The 18974-nt window shown below is 42.9% G+C and overlaps 1 protein-coding gene across 1 annotated transcript in view; it reads right to left on the reverse strand.

The window, feature by feature from the left end:
- rtn4r (reticulon 4 receptor) overlaps nucleotides 1-17799 on the reverse strand; it is a 46244-nt gene extending 28445 nt beyond the window's left edge. The window contains exon 1 of the mRNA XM_084359339.1: nucleotides 17191-17799. Within this exon, the coding sequence (XP_084215465.1) occupies nucleotides 17191-17212 (22 nt within the window). The 5' untranslated portion in view covers nucleotides 17213-17799. The remainder of the gene's footprint in view (nucleotides 1-17190) is intronic.
- Nucleotides 17800-18974: the final 1175 nt, after the last annotated feature.

Below are 18974 nucleotides of genomic sequence, written 5' to 3' on the forward strand. Positions count from 1 at the left end.
TCTATGGGGGTGACACCAAGGGAAAGGCAGACGGAGGGGATTCAGGAAGATTGACGGCACAGAATAAAAGCAACCTCAGCTCGGTGATTCACTCGTGCTGTATTGGGGACAATATATGGAAAAAGAAGAATATTGTGTAGGAGGAATCATTACATGAAGATGGTGAATTCTAAAGTCGGAGACCCCTATGCAGAGTAGTGAAAGACAGACAAGGATCCAGAGGGCGGCATTAGTATGCATGCTTCCCCTCTCCTTCTCTGCCTTTCTCTGTTCCCAGAGTTCTCTGCTGCAGTCTGATCTTCTGTGCCATCACCAGCCCCGCAACATCATCCTCCAAGATCCTTTATTCCCCGTTTTATCTTAAACATGCTATGTCGGTGACAGCGACTTCGCATGGGGAAAGAGCAGCAGAGATCTTCTTTAGAGAAGCTCAGGAAGCAGTTGTGACACACGATCTCTAACACTGTGCTGCCAGCTGGCTCCGCAGAGAAGCGAGAGGGATGTATACTCTAGCCGAGGGGACATGGTTAAAATTTACTGCAAGTTTTCAGAAACAAACACAAAAGGCGAAGAAACTTTCAAAGAAACGCGAGGCCGATGAAATATATATGGAGCTGGGGTGACAGGGAGAAAGGAGGTTTTGTCTCGCAGTCACACTGCTAGATGTATGTTTTGTTGTGCTGTGGCAGTCGATACTGAACAGGCTATTCCCATTTCCCCTGCTGATCTGAACAGCCTATAGGAAGCCCGTGCCGACTCACATGGACTTTATTCAAAACCTCTATTTGGTATTCCGAACCAGTTGCTCTTGGCTTAATTCTTTTTAATTTCCACACCACATTTGTGAGGCAGCGTTGCCTCATCAGAAGCTCATTTTTCAACTGCGAGGGGAACAGCTGCAGGTCTGGAGTTTTTTGTTGCCGACATGGAAAACAGTCATTAAAGCAGTTACTTGGAGTGTTTGTGGAGCCCATCTTGCCTACCAATGAAATAGCGCTGTCACCTGGGAATCCAGCGAATTCACAAACCAGCTCACGCTGGTAAATATTGAAATTCAGTGTTATTAGAGTGTTATTAGGATTACTGCTTGGTGTCATTACCAAACATTTACATTTTTTTTTTCCTTTTCCAAAACAAGTATGAAAAGAAACAGCTCCCATGTCCCATTCAGTGCGGCTCAAATTCCACGCAGATCTAATCTTATTATAGCTGAATGTTAATGAACCTGACAGCTCTGTGATTGAATTATTAAACCTGTATGATTGCAAGCTGTCTTCTCCTCTCTAATCAGTTGGGATTTACAAGAGTCCATTAGTTTTTAATAGTTGGACTATTGGATCATCTGCACCCATGATTTGGTTTGTTGCAATAAAAATGTGGTCAGAACCAGAATGGATTATTGGAAATGTGACCTGAGATGGTGCAGTTAATAAGAGAGATGTTTTCTTTCTTTCCGATCAATGCTTCCAACCTGTGTGTCCTCTCTTTTTTTATCTCCCTTCCTCCTCTCCTTCCTTTGTGTCTCTTATATTTTAGGTTCATTTCAGTCGCGTCGCATTTTAATTTGGGCTGGCATCCTTGAAATTAAAGGAAGATAAAAGGGAAACTGGCGCTATGTTAATATCTCTTTGAAGATGGAGTCAATCTGGCAACAGAATGCCTAGCCCTTATTTTCCCTTCCCTTTCCCCTCTTCCTGTATTCAGCACAGTGGATAAGAGATAACTGCAGACTCAGCTTAGCAACAGCTTACCTTAGGTGGAGGATCTCTTAAAGCCCTCTGCTTTCATCTTGCTCCTTGTGGCTGGAACCATACTTTGTTTTGTCTTTTTATCTACATCTGGACACTGAATATTTATCTATGTAATTTCTGCTTATTCCTACATGCTTCCCTGCAGAGGGACTGGCTGGATTTTCTAAGATGTACACAGTAGTGGAAGAACTATTCTGATCCGTTTCTTCAGTAGGAATAACTCAAGGTTAAAATACTCCTCCGACATTTAAAATCTCATAAAATAAAAGTGCAGTACTTGCAGCAAAATGTGCTTTAGATATCAAAATAAGTACTTGTTATACATAATTAACCCTGTCTTTATGATATAGTACATAATATCATGTACTACATGTAATATATTAAATAACAGATGCATTACAGTCTATGCAGCATTTCAAGTTTTAGATGGTTAAATTAATTTTGAGCTCATTTCTGTAAAGATGTGTGGTTTAAAGGTGCAATATGTAAGAACTGGCCACCTGTCAAGTTCATGCTCAGAACAAATAAAGGGCAGCATATCACCAGAGTAACCTCTAAATGCTGCTAACTGTAGCAGACTAGATGTGAGTTCAGGGATCAAGGGAGTTTGTTTACCCCACTTGCACAGGAGCTTTGGACCAGGACAGGCCCAAGCTAGCTGGTTAGCATGCTAACTTCAGTAGATATTTCTGCAACACTATACAAAGGCATTATAATGTCAAAATTTCTATTTATTCACATTCTGCTGACAACATTTTTAACTCAAATTCTTACATACCCTTTAATGTTCATTACATACATCATATTTATAAACTGATCGTGTAGTTTGTATGTGAAACCTTCATGTAAAATGAGGAGGGGTGAAAAATACAACATTTTCCTCTGAAATCTATTCAAAGAGAATCATAACGTGGTATAAAATAGAAATACGTAAAGTACAAGTACCTCAAGATTGTACTTAAGATCAGTATTTAAAGCAACATTATATAGAAATTGACATTGATGGGGGCAGAGCGGCTGAGACGGAGACACCATTCACCCTATTACAAGACACTGTGCCATCAACATGATTTTGAAGCTGTTATTTTAAGATAATGAAGTTACATAGTGTTGCTTTAAGTAATGTCACTTTCCGCCACTGGCTATAGAATAACTTTATCCGCGTTTGGGATGATGAAAAATGAAAATGTGTGTATATCAAGTAAGGAATGTACACAACACTTTCCGCTCACAGGCTGCAGGCTGTTCTCTTTCTGGAATAATGGCTGCACAGTAATGACGGCGACGTGTGTGCAGTCGACTCGTAGCCATTATGCAAGTCCTTCATGCATTTAACCTGCATAATCCTCCATTAGAAGTGCAGATAATGAAAATGTTACAAAGCAGAAACAACTCGGTACATTGCGGTACAAAACTCAGCTAATCGCTGGACAATTTTATGTAAATTCTGATGATGTAACCTATAATTTCTCCCAAGGGTTACTCTTGAGAATTGCTCCAAAGTTAGGCAGAGTTTCAGCAAATCCCACAATACAAAGGAGTGTCTATAAAAGCAGCATATCTAGTTGTAATACTAGCAGCTTTTTCATCACTCAAGCGCCTGATTGTACCTATTTCCGGACCTCTACCTGCTGCAACTTCTGTATTATATCTTATATATTCGTATCTTATAAATGCAGGTGTTTGTATGTTGATACACCATGTAAAAACTCAGAGTACTACTGATCTTATATTCTCATTAACAAATCATTTGATGCACTTCCTTTTTCATTACAGAAAACGATACAGATATGATTTTTTTTTTTTCTCCCTCGGATCCTCGCCGAGAGCACTGGGGAAGTGTGAAGTGTGAGAAGCAATCTGCCAGAGTTTTGACGACACCCGTATCAAGACTCTGCACCCGGGCCTCCATCTTGTCTCATCTGAGAGCTGGCGAACACGACACGCTGTGACTTTAATACCCAGTTAATTACTCTCATCTTGACCTGCCGGTAAAATGAGCCTGGCTGCCACTGCCGCCCATGTTTCTGTTATCTGTGCAAAAATGCATTAGCGTGTGCCCCCTTTAATGGCTTTAATTAGTCGTAAACGGAGCTGATTCTCCTGTTAAGTGGATGACGAGTCGATACTGTAATACAGTCCCAATATGCTCAGCTCCAACTCTATCTCATTGACAAGGTGGTGCACAGGAGGATAGTTTAGAATGGCGGAGGGCGGGTTGGTTAAATCCACTGAGTAATAAAGAAGGTATCGCCTACTCCAGGAGCATATCAGGCAGCACTCACTCTGCTCTGATATGAAAAGGACATAATTAGAGTGCTGCTGTATTGACAGAGAAATCCTTATAGAGGAGTTCTTTCAATGTCAGCTACATAATGTAGAATAAGTTTCCACTGGAGGAGACAAAACATCAGCCAGGCCTATTGTCAGAGGAGGGTTAGGGACTTTATTATGACAACTTCCTGTCATAATAAAGTAAACATATCCTTGAGATGAGTGGAAAGAGAGAGAATATGGGTACAACAAAATGGGAAAAATAACAAGAGAGCCTTTCAGCCTTTCATGAGGGATGGCTGTCTGAAATAATACTGCCATCACAGAGACATTGTTATCTCAGCTTTGGTGGACGATGTTTGCCCAATAAAGGCAAACCCAATAAAAAACCCTGCAGATTCAGTAGATGAGGCTACTTTGAGGAAGAGGGACCCATAAAGTCCATGTCAGTAAACCATATCTCCTTTCATCTGCTCATCTGCAATAAAGTTTCCAGTCTCCAGTCCCTCCATTTGCTGAGTAATGCCTTGGCCGGCCAGTGGTGAGGTGCAGTGCTCTCACACTAGAGGAAGCTAATGGCTGTTTATGGTTTCTAATGCATGATGCTTTAGCTTTTAAAATAGCAGGTCTCTATTACGACGTTGTGTGCAGATTGATCCATTGATGGGAAATACTGTGATACCTGGAGTGACCTCTTCAAATCTCTAAATGTATATGTCTTGACGTATTTAACCAAGCATTTTGAATGAAATAAGGCCTCTAGATTAAATGTGGCTACCTACAAAAAAAGCTTATAAGGTAGAATAGCTCACAAAACACAGCTAAACTTTTACATGTATTTGGTGACTGGTAAAATAAGATAATCTTTTCAGTGTTTCCCACACATATATTTTACTTGGGCGGCCTGCCCGGGTATATTAATGGCCACCCAAGTATATTTGGCAAACCATTTATTACCATCGGCATTTATACAGAGCTCTATTTGGAGCTGACAGATGATAATTCTCTGCTAAAAAGCTGAAAGTCATCCACTTCTCCCACAGAACATGCCACCCCATTACAGTCAGTTGTCTGGAATAAATATAAATAATGTATGTACTGTATCAGCTGTTATGTAAAGCAAACGTTATGTAAAGTACACTTGCATACACAGCTTACCAGTTCTTTGGGAAAATAATAAATAAATCAAGATCTGAACCCTTCAAGTGACAAGAAAATAGAACAATGGACCGAAATAGAAATAAGCAAACATAAAAGATTCAAACCATGTTTTATTTGTGAGGAGGCGCTACCTTCAGAAGAAGAAAAGACTCCTGAATGAGGCCTTTGGATCATCTTGAGTTTCAGGAATACTGTTCCTGAAAGGGCATGTTGGATTTCAGATGTATTTTTTAGATTCCTTGAGCACCAAAACAAAATCCCATTCACCTCTGTTGTATTAGGGCAGAAGCAGAAACCTCAACGGCAGGCATCTCAGTGGAATTGTGTTATTGTATTCACTCGATATTAGTGGTTTCTTAAATGTTCTAACTTTCCCCCTACGATTTCCTAATTACTTAATTTCTTCCTTTGGTTAAAGGGCAATTAAAGAAAACTGCTGTTGCTTTGCTTTGAAACTACTTATCTTTACATGTTAACGACAGATTTGTGTTTGTGACCTTGATTGTGATGTATCCTTGTTCTCTCTTGCTTATTATTCTATGTAAATGTATGTATCCATGTTTTTACACTTTGTTCTTTTTGTGATACGTGTTATCTGCAGGGATCCTAGAATAACTAATGCAGACATATGGACGTTATATGGCCCTTCTCGGCCTCTCCATATAGTCAATTTACATATGTTCAGGTTGACTGCCCTGTGGTGGAACTGACTTGAAAAGCTCCTCCAACAGACCGTAGACAGTAGCCTGTGTTATTCTGATGAAGTACAGTTTCACGTTGAACATAATGATTGCACTGGCAGGAAGAGAACAGCTCTTTTTTTTCATTATGGTGTTAATTTATGTGAGTTTAAACCCTGGAAATCAATGATGTGAACAGACACTGCATGACATAATTCGCTAGCCCTCTTAGAAACGTATTTATTGTTACAGTGGGCTGCTGACAGTTAATCCAAACTCTGGTATTGACCTGGAGGAAAAAGTAGTCCAGCACTTTGATTTCCAGTAGTAGGTGTTATTCTGAACAGCTGATCAGATTCTGCAGAGTTTTCCAACTCTAATTCCAGTGTCATGGTAGAGTAGGCAAGAATAAACAGCGGAGGAAAACCAGGGGAGGCTCCAGTGTCTTTAACTTGGAGGGGAAGGTGTACCTATTTCATGGCTGTTTCACCGGCACCACTCACCCTTCCTGAAAATACGGTCCGCCTCCTAAACCTTGTGTGAGTCAGCAAGCAGCAGGGGGGCTCTAGCAGCAGATGTGTGTGTGTGTGTGTGCGCGCATGTCGGACTCATCTCGCTGAAGTGTGTATGAGCCGGGAGAAAAAGTGGAGGAAGAGTGTGCTCTCTCTCCTGTCTCATATTTCTCTGCGGTATAATGTGCCGCCTATTCATGCGATGCCTTTTAAAGGCATGGTGGGAATCGCTTCACAGTCAGGCACGAAACTCAATATGCTAATGTCTTCCAAGGGAGCGATGGAGGGGGAGAAAACATAACCTGTCAATTACCCACGGCAAAAACCGCTGAAAGATTTATTGAAAACCGCCAGAAATTTCCACAAGACAAAAGAGCTTAAACATGCGATAGATCAAAACACAAGCCACCAGTTGTTTGACTAATTACAAACTTGTGTCAGTAAAATTAACCTCCACTGACTTACTGCCATCAAGTTGAATTATATCACGTGTAAGGGTGCATATGGAGAATTTATCTTCATCAATTAATTCTTGAAAGTGCCAGGTGGAAATTTTAAGCCTTGATTTGTTTGTTAACAGAGAAAAAGCTGGATCTGTCAAAACTCATTATCCAAACAAGTGGAGCGGAGTCTACACTTCTGATGAGAGATGTGAAATGGGTAAATACAGCCCGGGAAGACACAAAAAAAAAACAAGCCCAATGCATCCAGATACAGCGTACCTCTGGAAGGCACTGCTGTAACAGCCAACTTGCTTGCCTCCGGTGACGGCACAGTTTCACCCCCGCGAGTATCTGCTGACTGAGGACCCAGAGAAGGCACAGCGGGACCATCAGAATTGGTTTCAGATTATTTCGTTTCTCACACAGACATCATCAAGACCCCCTCAGCATAATTTGTTTACAGCTCGGAGATGGAGTGTTGGCAGTGCTCATCTCCCTCCCTGGAATAATTGCTGTGATGATAGGCTTTGCTGGGAACACGGACAGGCATGTGAAAACAAGCAACGTTCCTAATTAGAGGTTTTGGAAAGCGAGCCAAGCCGACGCGCCCGCCACAGCCACATATCCCCAGTACAATCTTTTCGCTCATCAGATCAATTCTCCCTTTGTGCTCTCCGATCTCGAACCTCTGAGAGATTCCATGGGATTTTTTTTTTTCTTTTACAGAGGTCTCCCGCCCACTCTAATGCATTGAGTGTCGTGTCAAAAGGCTGCACTGCGGGATCTAAACGCTCTTGTTTTGATGGTGCACAGCAGCCTGATATGATCATCCGCAATACATTCAGATGAATACATTTTCACTCTGGGTCTTTATCGTTGGCTGATAGCACATTAGGGAGAAAAAATGTCTATATTTGCTTATTCTAACACTCGGTGTAGATCTTTCTTTGGATGAATCGTCTGAGGAGCAGGATGTGATGCATTTTGCGATTCTAGCAGCAGGACTGGTTAGACTAATGAACCAGGTAGTTATAATCACCGATGGCCACCATATGGCTGCACAGACAAGGAGCATCAAACACTGCTGAAGCAACAGCAAAAAATGCAAGGATGAAGACGTCAAAACACCAGTGATGGGGCAGAAACACAGCGACAGGGGACGCTTAGCACAAAAGTTGTAGTCAAAAAATAAAACGAAAAATAAGCTGAGATAAGGGGGGAAAAATCTGCTTTCCACTAAGTCGACATACTGTATACAATGGTTCATGACCTCGTCTTTTCATGTTCCAGCCTCGAATGGCACTGGGATTTAAACCCACGGGTGACATATGGTCTGTAGTCCACGCAAACCTCATCAGTTGAGGGAAAATCCATGTGCGCCACTCTTCTGCCAGCTACCGGATGCCTACTGAATCCCCCTCCATCATCATCCCTCTATCTTCCAACCCCTCCCCACTGCTTCCCCTGAGCCCAGCAGATTACAGATATCATTATAATGGGCGTCCTGGCAGGCTAGCTGCGGTCACATTTAATTTGCCGTGGCCTGATATCTACACAAGATAATCAGCATTTACACCTGAGAGCGAAGACAGGAAGATGAGCGACAGTGTGTGTGTGTGTGTGTGTGAGTGAGGCTGAGACAGTAATAGAATTAGAAAGAGAAGAATGACAACGTGAGAGGAGTAAGGGAACGTGAGAGTGAAGGCAGTATCGTAAAGAATCGGGAGGAGGAGTACGTATTCTGCACAAAATCCACAGGGACAAAAGGAGAGTAGCGATGAAGCGTCAGATTTGCATTTTAATAAGAATGACCTACTTCGGGCCCATGAGATGACTGAGAGCGAGACCTGATTCAAACGAACGTCCCTGAACACAGAAGTTTACACCTCAGCTTGGAGGGGGTTACGTTTCCCTCGTACTCGTACTTTGCTTCTGCGAGGGCAGCCCTGTCCAATTACATGCCGATAAACAATAGTGTTGTGCTTTCAAAGAGAAGGTTATGGGGTACTCTTATTGTAGCAGACGAGTGGGAACTTCATTGATTCAAGTTTTGTGCTTCTGAGTATGTTCAGAAAGTCGCTCCTGCAGCAGTAGCAGGATTATGCATCTCCTGCTCGACAAATCCTTTTACTCCCACCTGCCATTGAGGCCATTGATTTGTGTATGAAAGAAAGTTACATCTGCCACGTCAAAATTGTTGAATTCTTGTATGAAACCACCAGAACGGATATATATTATATATGTTTAGCACCTGCGGAATGAGCTCTCACATCTATAACAGATCAATTTCCCCTGAGCCGAGAAGTGACGACCTATTTCCTTTGAAGGGCTCCCCATACATATTTCAGCTGTGAACTACCCACGAAGCTCACAGGGAGACACATTACTGTTGTGGATGTATTGCAATGTGACTGTGTGAAAGCACAATCTGTCACAGAGTTTCTGAAAGGCTTTGTTCTACCTCAAAATTCACAGCTTAAGAAATCCAGCATTCTATCTATCTATCTATCTATCTATCTATCTATCTATCTATCTATCTATCTATCTATCTATCTATCCATCCATCCATCCATCCATCCATCCATCCATCCAGTTTGACTCCCATTCTATTCCAAAACAACAATAAAAAAACTTTGTATTTTCGGCTTAGGCCTCCTGCCAAAGTAGTCGGGTAATTCCAATAATGCATATTTAAAGTTGTGATCCTTAAGATTTCACTGAAATCAAAGCCCATTTTTGACCATATCTATTAGGGGTGTTAAGGACTATCGCATCTGGATTTGTGAAGATCAACAGATCATTGGTTTTAGGCCCAGTTGCCCAAAGACAACTGTCATTTACATTTTCTTTTTCTTCTTTAAAGAAAGGGTTTTTTATAACAAAGGCAACTTGACTTTATCCGCGTTGCTTGTTGCATGTTAGAGTTAAGCAAGTTCAAATAAAACTCACCAAAAAATAGAGATTCCAGAGCTCGACAAGAAATACCACCCTTTGAAGATTCAACAATAAATGAAAGGAGAAAAAGTTTGGTTTCTCAAATCTGTCCAGAGAAAACCCTCTTACAGATCTATAAATGATCTTCGAAAAAGAAGGACAGAGAGAAAAAATTAATTCTGGCCAATTCGCCGATCCTGATTTTGATTTTGACGATTGAAACTGAAACCTCTTTTCAATCAAATTCCAATTTAAAGAATCAAAATCATCACACCCCTAATATTTAGCCATTCAATGTATTTTCGTGAATTAACTCTCCAAATAAAAATGCATTGATGAGTTGTGAGTGAGCTGGGAGTCCACTATGACCATGCTCGTGAATGTGAATCCATGTGAATCCTGCCTACCCGAGACGGAATCGCAGGAATTCTTGGAAACGGGGCATGGATGCAATCAAGCCAATTTGTTCAGCCTCACTGTTCACTGTTCATGCTGTATTGAGTTATCCTACATCCTACTGCTGCTTCACATCGAAGGCGTTCAACTGGTGAAACATTTAATTGAGAAACAGCCACCCAAAATGCAAGCGGTTAGCACTGACCATGATCGTATACAGGTGACTGACTTTATGGCACCTTGCTGTTGTGCGGAAAACTGCCTGCCCCTGTATCTATCTGTCTGTCTGTCTGTCTATCTGTATATCTTTCTTATTAATTTATGGTTTGTCTAGCCTGTCTGTCTGAAAAAGCTGCCCTCTCTGCCATTAAGTGGGCCTCTACTCCGTCATCTCAAGGTGCTTTTTTCTTTCACCCGGCGTTGCTACCAACCTCTGAAAGCTTGCTAAAATATGCAGTCTCTCAATTCAGCATACACATAAAAAAAGGCCATATATGCAGCTTTTTTATGCAAGTCACAGAGTCCTGCTGAAGTGGTCCTTTAGAACTTTACCCTGAAAGAAGATAAATAACGAAGAAAATGGGATCCAACAATGCTTACAGTAGAGCAAGGTGACCCCCTTGGCTTAAGAACCACAGCGATGCCGTGCCAGGGATTGAGTGAGACGCAGGATCGAAAAACACCAACTCCAATCTGTCAAGTTTGCAAATTAATCACAACAACAGGCAGACTCATTCAAGATGATCAGAAGGAGTGCCAGGGACTCCATTTCGCATCACTGATGCTAATAAAATCAACACGGCTAAAAATACCAGAGAATATTCGTCTATCTATGGAGGAGAGAAATCTGAGGCTCTTCCTCAGGGTATATCCTCCGTCTAAAATATTTGCTTGAACATTTGACGGTCCTGTTGAAAGCGGCCAATACTGACTGAGTTAAGACATGAGATCAGGACATCGGTCAACAAAACCTGGCTAATTATATCAAACTATGTTTACTGAAGCCAAGTATTAATGGACCAGCCTCTTTGCTACCATCACGGTCTCTGCTGCAGATCTAATGAGAAGTGAATTTTTGTAATATACACATGTTGTTCACCCAAAGTTTAGACATATCAACCTCACCCCACAACATCTTCGAGAATATTTGGACATGCGTCCGTGCTCAATAAACACATGCTTGTCTCTTTAAGGCCCCCCTCCCTAATACCCAGTCTGCTCTGATTGGTCAGCTCACACACGCCTGAGCCAGCACTGCTCACTGTGTCTCTAGTTGTCAGCGTCCTGTTAGCTTCACTTCAATTAAAAATATTATCATATATTGTGCAAATGTGTGACATGGTGATGTAGTGTGATGTCAGGAAAGGGAAAAAATGAAAAAGGCATAACAAGTCTCCTTTAGATTATGTAGTTATGTATCTATCCATGAGGCATCAGGGTTAGGCCGGTAGACACTTTTTGGCCTTTTTTTTTTATAACAAGTACTCCCTTTTCTATCCTTAAACCTCCATTTGAGCGAAAATAAACCTTTTTTCAATGAAAAGCCCACAGGGATTTTTACGCTGTAGCAATATCGGCATAAACAAAGGAGGGAACTTGCAGGACACCACACCAATTCAGTCTCCAATAAAGGAAAACACCTGAGTTACCAGCAGCATCTATCTATCTATCTATGAGTGGTGTGGCGTTAATCAGCTCTACTAACCCTCCTCCTAACACTGTGATCAATGACATTGTACTTGTGCTCACGTCTTGGATCAGGCAGCCACTTTATCTATCTGAGTGGCACTGCAGCCTGCAAGAAGAGTAGCGGAGCAGGGTTGACTTATAAGGCTGACAACGGCTCCATTCATGCATCTAATTTAAGAGCGGCTTCTGCTCTGTCTAATTAACAATTTACTAGGCCATCAGTCTGCCTCCCCATTGTGGTATAATCAGCGTCACCGACGTTCAGCCAGCTCAGTGCACACTTTCGGATCTGCAGTAGGATTAGAACAACCATGCAACTTTCATCGATACACGGACAGAAAAATGGGCACGTTGTGTTCCGAGGACGCGGCGAGAACAACTTTGAAACCTCAGATTGAAAGATGACACTGTGCAGTGGAGTGAGATGGGCAACGTGTACGACAAATTAGCCAGCTCTGTTTGTGCATGCTAGAAGCTTTATAATGATATTGCCGTGCCAAAGGAATCAACAGAGGTCTGTACGTATCACGACTATTGTGTGAACGCAGCTGTGATGCTGCTGCATATTGTGTGCAAATTCCACTTGTATTTTATTGAAGGGTTGGGCTCTGGGACATTGGAGGGCTTGATCGGCTCTGTCGTGCGTAGGCACCTTTAAAGGATTATGATAGTGTCAGAGTGGATTTTTGTTAAAAGACATAAATAAATCCCCCCATAAAGACCACACCCGCCTCACCATCCCTAAATTGCATAACGCTAATTCTCCTGGCCCTCCCTCTTCTCTGACACCTTCCTCAAGACAAAAGCCAACGCTTATTGTTCGCCTCTATATTTCCATTTTAAGAGAGGCGTGCAGGGAGTGGGGGGTTAGCGTCTACACTGTGTTTTCTGCTCGTTGTCCCTCCAAAATTTTCTGACAGTAGAATAATAACCCTCAGAGAGGATTAAGGACTGGTAATCTGAGGGAATAGTGTATTCCATTTCTACCGCTTTCAGTGTATTTTCGCCCCTTAGCTTCCACCGAATAAACAAATAGAAATTTATTCGTTTATCCACTTAGTTCCTCTGTCTTACTGATTAGCAGTGAAGGGCTGGGAGGCTGGGATAACCTAGAGCGGATAGTTCCAAGGATATCTGTGGCCAGCATGCTCGTGTGTGTGTATCAGTGGGAATCTGTGTATGTGTGTGTGTGTGCATGTACTGTATAAACAAATGCAGTGCTACTTGAAGGGCGCGGCCAATTAAAAGAAGCCCCTGAAGGAGCGTGCTCATCAGGATGCAGTGAACATAGCAGATCTGCTCTCAGATAGCCTGCTGCAGTCTGTCACTGTAACTAAGGCATTAATACCACCAAGGCTACGTAGCACAAAATATTGATATCTTCATCCTTTTAGACACTGAGCGATCGATAAGAGATATGAATATAATGACTCACAGGGACGCAAATGGACAAAGAATCCAAAACATTTTTTTACGTGTTTGAATCACATTTTCTTGCACAGATTCTTGTAAATACTGGATAGTCCCATTTTAAATGGATGGCAGTTGTAACAATGATAATAATAATCTTGCAATGTTGACTCAAATGTTGGCAAATTGTATATGTCCATAAAAGGGTGATACGTCTGTAATACACATAAGTTGGTGCGTGTTACATAAAACTTCAAATAATGACATGAAAACTACATGTCCTTATTTAAATACAAGCAACGCCTCTCCAGAGTTGTTAATCTATATTCCAGTACTGCATCGCATAATTGGAACAATTACATTTACATTACATTAGACATACTTAGAGGGAATAAAACTCTTGTAAATACCATTATTAAAGGTGCGCTATTTAGTTTTGGGGAAGAAATTTTAATCAGAAGAGACAGCTCATCATTGACTGATTTTTTTATGCCTAAACAAACTAAATAAACAAACTCTTCTTTTTCATGACTGAATAAACTGAATAAACACACTGACCTCAAAGGACAACACAGTTTCATGCTGTTTTACTTTGTTTAAATTTGGCGGACCCTGCCACCTTTCTAGCTTCGAACAGTGTTTGTTTATTCAGTTACAGGAAAAATCAATATTTCTGAGTTTGTATTATGACCTCATTGATATTAGTTATTAGTTTGATACTTTCTCCAAAACTAGTTACTGTCCCTTTAAACAGTCATTACGCTAACTATTGCTACGACAGTAAATTATGAATATGGGTGAACAGGTAAGTAAATAATTGGTCGGGACTGTTTGTGAGTTGTGAGATAAACAAAGAGTTTCTGTTGTGACGGGACAGAAAAATGCAGTGTTGTGCAGATAAGACAGAGACAAGTGGAACCAAGCCTGGGTGTCTGCATCGGAGCCAATTACCCTTAAAAACTACCTCTCTGTATTTCCTTCTCATTGTCTACTGGGCCCAGTGGTAACCCAGGGGACAATGCTGATGTGCTTTGAGGCAGAACACAATTGAATTGCCGAGTCAAACCTCCCACTTACAGTCTTCAACATGGTTTGGTCTTGGGTTGCAGCCAAACCCAAAGTTCCACTCGTCACAGCTGCGTCGTCTCCCGTTGACCCCCAACACCATCATCTACAAAAGCTGCCAATAACCAATCTGTGACCTTTATCGACCTCTATTGGTGACCAGGAGGAATTGCAACAACATTAGCCAAACTTATTATCTCCTCTTCTTGGAGGTGCTCATGGTCTCTGGTAACAGGTAATGAGGCTTATTAGTCTTCATAGCTGGAAGGTCCTGCTCAAAGCACCATCCTCAATTGTTAAAGACTTGGAAAGGGTGAATAAATGAGACCGTGGAGACTGGGAGAGTCTTGAAAATCTGGATGAAAAACCTAGAAATGAAAGCCAGAAATCTCAGCACCTGGCAGAGTAATCAATAAGCACTACGCATTGATCAACTACCTGCCCAGCTACAGATGTATTATGGTCATTTGGTACTGTGGGGAATTTAAAAAAAATCCTACATAGTTCCTCTTAAAGGCCTCAAGAAAAGAGTTGTTGGCCTCATTGCCAAACTTGGCCAATTAAAAGAAACAAAAACGTCTTCTTCTGTCATCTTGCTGCATCACACATGCAGCAGACGTGTTGAGAAACACTTTAACCGGATGACACACGGTGATAAGCAGCATTAGACTCACACCTCTCCGTTTCATATGCATCCTCTCTTCCTCTCCGGCTGCCTCTCTTTCCCTTCCTCAGACCTCCCCACACACACATTATCTCTCCCAGCCCTCCCCCTGTGCTCGTATATACACCCATACAAACACACAAGGACGGATCAATTTCACATTCTCTTTCAGGATGCGGAAGACGTCTCATTGTCAGTTTATGGCACGATGTTTGATCCCGCCTAATGCAGCTATGCAAATTAGCCACTGTTATTCTTTTCCGATGCCATCTTTTCATTTTTACAGCCCGATACGTTTCTGAACAATTATCTCGCCACCTCAGATGCTGCATCTTGTGGCCTATTTTTTGAAAATGGGGCAGGGTTTTTTGGCAAGGCACTGCCAAAACAATAACAAAGTTAACTAATGGGGAAAAATGCCCTCATTGTGTAGTGGTTTAAAACTCCTGAAGAGAAAGCTTTCAGTTCCACCATAATGGTTTTATCCATTCATTTGGGCTTTATTGGCTTTGCTTGGCAGTAGACAGGGAGCAACGGCACCCCCGAGCAACAGCTTTCCCACAGAGTCATTTGATCATATGCTGACTGGCTGAGAAAGAGAGCAAATTAAAGTCCCTCCTCACTCTGACACCTTAAACACAAGACACGACAGGCCATATATTCTCCGCCAAATCAGCAGCCCGAAAGATGGATACCAGTTATAATTGAAGCAGGAAGAAAAAAGAAAAAAAAAATCAGACATAGGTGTGTGTCAGGAGCCTGGTGCTAAATCACAGCAGCAGCTGGATGATGAAAACCTGCCTGACGGGTCTGAGGGACCCAGAGCCATTCTGTGCCAATGAAGGGGGGTGCACTTGAATTTGCATCACCCTGTGACATATCAAAGAGAATGCACAAGTAGATGAGCCTCTTTGATTTTGCTAGTTGTGAATGCAAAGTTACTCCGTAGGCCCACAATAATCTGCAGCTTTCTTACCATAATCCTGCAGTTTTAGCCAAGTAATGAACAACGTGAGGAAGAGGGAGAGTGTACAGGGTGTTGCATAAGCACTCTCTCTCTCTCTGTGTGTGTGTGTGTGTGTGTGTGTGTGTGCCGAGGCAGTGTGTGCAGGGGTGGGGCAGGGTGGAGATGAGGCTTTTCCACCAGCTCCTGACGGAACAAATTGGGATGTTGCACAGGCTACATGCGCTTATCTCATCGTGGCGCTGCTCATCACACATCACACGCCATGTCAGTGTTATTCACTCCGCGCTGCATTAAGCATATTCAAAGGCAGGCAGGAACACACACGCACTGACATGCCAGGTGCGTCCTCCCTCCCTCCCTCCCGTCACCTTACTGCGCGCACACACAAACACACGCAAACAAACACACAGCCTACGGCACGCTCCTGCCAAGAAATCAAATTCTCAGCCATTTCCGGCGGGAATGTAACAGCATTCGTCTTCAGTGGAATAAAAAAATAAAAAAATAAAAAAACAGGGGGTGGGGGGGCAATTTCCTGTCTTTTTGGCGGCACCCTGAGTGGGACGATGCCACAGAAACACCAATTATAAGCCAAAGGATCTGGAGAGTAACGCGGTTTTATTGGGCCGCCAAGCGGACCATCTGCAGACTTCATCAGGAAAAAAAAAAAAAGAAAAAAGCTCAGCCCACAGTGTCCAGACGGGCTGATCGGATGCCCGGGTTAAGTTGCGATATCATGCAGAGCATATTGACCGCCACAAACACTACATGGCATCTCGCTCACACACACACATACACACGCACGCACGCACGCACAGAGAGATAAAGAAAGATCCACGCATGAGATCTGCTCTGAATTATGACTCAATTAAGAGCCACTGAGTCAAGGTCGTTTACAGCCGCAATATCCAGACGCTGCTTGTTAGTGCGCTCCAGAAATTGAATAATCATTTAGTTACTGTGGAGATTACATGTTTTCGGTTTTTTCTTTCTTTCTTTTTTTTTTTTTTTCTTTTGCGCATTTATCAGCCATGTACCAGTTTAACCAACCCCCCTCCTGGAGGAGCCAGCTGAGTAAACTCCAATTAGGACATGTGATTTATCTGTGGCTGCCTGTTTCTCACTGACACTGCCCGATGTGGGCTGTTTTTTTTTTTTTCTTCCTATCATTGCGCAGTCACCCAGCTCGGCTTTATGTGAAAACTTTACAAAGACGTCCTATTGTCTAACGCGTAGCTACTCACCATCAATAATAACGGTCTTCATGATTCAGATGGGGCTGAAATCCAGAAGCTGTATTAAATCCAAGTCGAATGAATCCCAGCGTGTGCGCGGACAGACACGGGTATCCGCTGTTTATTGCAATTTGCGGCTGATTGCGAAATCCAGCGCACGGCGGGGGGAGACGGACAGCCTAAAGCACCCCTGCACCCTTCAAACTTTAGCCGTAGGTCTTCCCGAGTGGGGAGCCGCGTCTCCGGCTGCACCCGAGCTCAGTCATTTGGGCGAGGGATTAGAAAATAGTCAGCAATAAACATCCAAACTGGGATCAGCAGACTCGACAGCACCAGTCGACACCTCCCTAAAAAAAAAAAAGAAAAAGAAAAGAAAAACAACAAAAAAACAAATATAGGACGAAGAAGAAGAAGAAGCTCAAAGAAGTGTGAACGCACAAGTGAGGAGAGAATCAACGGCACGGGCGAAAAATCATTATTGGATCCATGTTTTTTGAGAAGCAGCACATATCCAGTCCGATCACCTGCCCCGCGCTGTATTTCCCAAGTCTACGGAGAAAAAAGTGTGGTGGATGCGCACGGATGTCGGCCGCACTGGTGAGCGTCAGTGTGCGTTTACCGTGGGGAGGAGGGAGGAGGGAGGGAGGGAGGGCGGGGCAGCGAGGTGCGTTTGGCGGAAAGAGAGAGACAGAGCGGGGGGGGGAGAGAGAGAGGGACAGAGAGGATCCAGAGATGAATGTTTTATGGGCATCACGCTGCAAAAAATATTCCTCTCCAGGCTCAAAGTGTGATTCTCACATCAATCAAGGTAAAGCAAGACGTGCGCGCTGATATTTATTTAATTTCCCCGTGTTCTCTGCCTGGTTTCACTACAGTTATTTATAGAAAATCCCTCACACAAACCAAACTGGGCTGGAGACAGAAGTTATTTTACGTAATCGACTGGCTTTGAAGGTTTCAAGAGTGAATCTGAGAGACTTAATGACTTATTCAGACAGGCATTTCTTGCAGCGCAGGGCTGCGCTCTAATGAATGTTTTATGCGCAAGGGGTTGGGGTGGTGGTGGTGCTGATGGTGATGATGGGTGGGTGGGTGGGTAGGAAGGTGACGTGAGGCGAATCTATTTGGATCGGACACGGCCAGGCACGCACATGCATACGAAAATATCCCCAAAAGGCAGGCGAGGAGCCAGGCCTGCTGGTGGGACCCGCGCCTCCTCCTCCTCCTCCTCCTCCTCCCGGGGACTGGACATTGTGGCTGTTCGGATGTCGCTTGCGGAGTTGTTTAAAGAAAAGGACAACAGAGACGTCAGTTCTGCTTGGTTAACCGGGGAGACAGAGAAACATTTGAAATCCTCAAACTTACCTGAGACCTGGAAGTGCAACAACAATGTCCCCCTGATGTTTTTTTATTTATTTTCTGCTGCATTTCTCGTTATTTTGCCCATTTATCTGCTCTTGAAATACATTCTCTACATTATTATTATTATTATTATTATTATTATTATTATTATTATCTGTCAACCCATGCTGACATTTTCTTTCCACTTTGTTTCTCCATCTGGGAAGTCAGAGTACCTCCAAGCATAGCATGTCCTTTCCAGAGCACCCCACATTACACATTCCCTTTCCATGCACCTGATGTGATAACGGTTGCCTTTACAAAGTGATTGCACTGTTGAGCAGCACAGACACACTCAGGCAGCGCTGATTGGACCGAGGACCAGCCCACAGACGCACCGGTCTGCAGCTATGCTCGGTTTGCTGACACCCAGGAGGACTGGATCCACGGCA

Source organism: Pagrus pagrus, assembly GCF_965226575.1.
Source record: "Pagrus pagrus genome assembly, chromosome: 8".
NCBI lineage: Eukaryota > Metazoa > Chordata > Actinopteri > Spariformes > Sparidae > Pagrus > Pagrus pagrus.